Genomic DNA, 1587 nt, shown 5'->3' with positions numbered 1-1587 from the left:
CAACATTAGACACATAGGAGCACAGGACAAGTATTTGGGGCTCCCTTCAACGGTTAATCGGTCGAAGAAAGAGACATTTGGGGCTATTAAAGAAAAAGTGAGAAAAAAGATCCAGGGGTGGAAACGACACTTACTATCTACATCAGGTAGACATGTACTAATTAAGGCAGTCGAGGAGGCCATTCCTATTTACACACTCTCTTGCTTCAGGCTTCTAGATACGTTAATTTGCGAGATTCACAGTATTCTCACCCAATTTTGGTGGGGGCAAAAAGGAAAAGAAAGAAAGATGGCGTGGATTAGTTTGGACACCATGTCTAGACGAAAGAAGGAGGGTGGCCTTGGTTTTAAAGACCTGCGAGCTCAGAACCTAGCGCTACTTGCTAAACAATGCTGGAAACTAGCTACGCAACCTCAATCATTATTGTCCAAAATTTTCAAAGGCAAGTACTATCGTTACAGCAATATCATGAGAGCAGAGACAGAAAACCAACCTTCTTGGGGCTGGAGAAGTTTCTAGGAGGGCCGCAAAGTTCTAGAAAAAGGCATATGTTGGAGGGTAGGCAATGGGAACAGCATTTGCGTTTTCCAGGATCTGTGGGTAGCTACATCCCAACCTTTCCTTGTCTCACACAGCTCAGTCATCAGCAATCAGAATTTAGAAGTAGCATGGGTGAATGAGCTAATTATGCCTAGCAAACAATGGAACCTGGAATTAATCAACAGTATTTTCTCTTCAGACATGGCTAATCGTATTTTGCTAATAAAAATTGAGGAAGGTGATGATCATTTATTTTGGGCTAGAACCAAAAGCGAAAAATACGAAGTCAGCTCAGGCTACCAAATTGCCTACCTGTTCTATCATTCTCCAATTGATTACTGCCCCGAACTGATGCAGCACAAAGCCACATGGGTGGAGCTCTGGAAAATGCCCCTACTTCCAAAAATCAAGTTTTTCCTCTGGCGATGTTTGCACGAGAAGCTCCCGGTTCTGGAGAACCTCCACCGCCGCATCCACACAATATCCCCTCTCTGTAGGCGCTGCAATCTCAGCCCAGAAACCATTAGTCACTGTTTATTCTTCTGCCAAAAATCAAAGGAGGCTTGGGATAGAAGTTCATTACCTGGGTTGGTTTGTGGAGATGGGTCCTTCTCCTTCTGGCGAACGTGGTTGGAAAGTGTAGGCAAGCTCAAGAGGCGGAGAAGCAACAGCCGTGACTTTCAGATGTTGGCGATTATGTGTTGGCAAATCTGGAAATCAAGGAACCGGCTCATCTTTGAACATGATTCTGAAGGAATAGAACAAATTCTTACTTCAACTAGCAACCTTCTTCAAGACATACAAAGCCACATACCTTAATTTTTCTGCTGGAGTGTTTCATCTTCTTTTTTCTAAGCTTTTGCGTTTTTGCTCGTTAAAGAGCTTTTGGGAGATCCCCAATTCATGTATTGCTGTCCTAGTAATGGACAATATCTATTTTATCCAATTGAATAAAATAATTTACCTTTGAAAAAAAAATAAAAAATAAAATAAACCAATACTAAATAAATTATTAGTAATGAAATTTAATAAAATATATTTTATTC

The 1587-nt window shown here is 41.1% G+C and overlaps 1 protein-coding gene across 1 annotated transcript; it reads left to right on the top strand.

Annotated features, from left to right (window-relative positions):
- The first annotated feature begins 742 nt into the window (after positions 1-742).
- Positions 743-1360, top strand: LOC130934942 (uncharacterized). The gene has a single exon (XM_057864460.1). The coding sequence runs from the start codon at positions 743-745 to the stop codon at positions 1358-1360; it is 618 nt and encodes a 205-aa protein (XP_057720443.1).
- Positions 1361-1587: the final 227 nt, after the last annotated feature.

This window comes from Arachis stenosperma, chromosome 6 (genome assembly GCF_014773155.1).
Source record: "Arachis stenosperma cultivar V10309 chromosome 6, arast.V10309.gnm1.PFL2, whole genome shotgun sequence".
Classification (NCBI taxonomy): domain Eukaryota; kingdom Viridiplantae; phylum Streptophyta; class Magnoliopsida; order Fabales; family Fabaceae; genus Arachis; species Arachis stenosperma.
The sequence above is the reverse complement of the archived record's forward strand: the minus strand, read 5'-3'. Positions and strand labels throughout refer to the sequence as shown.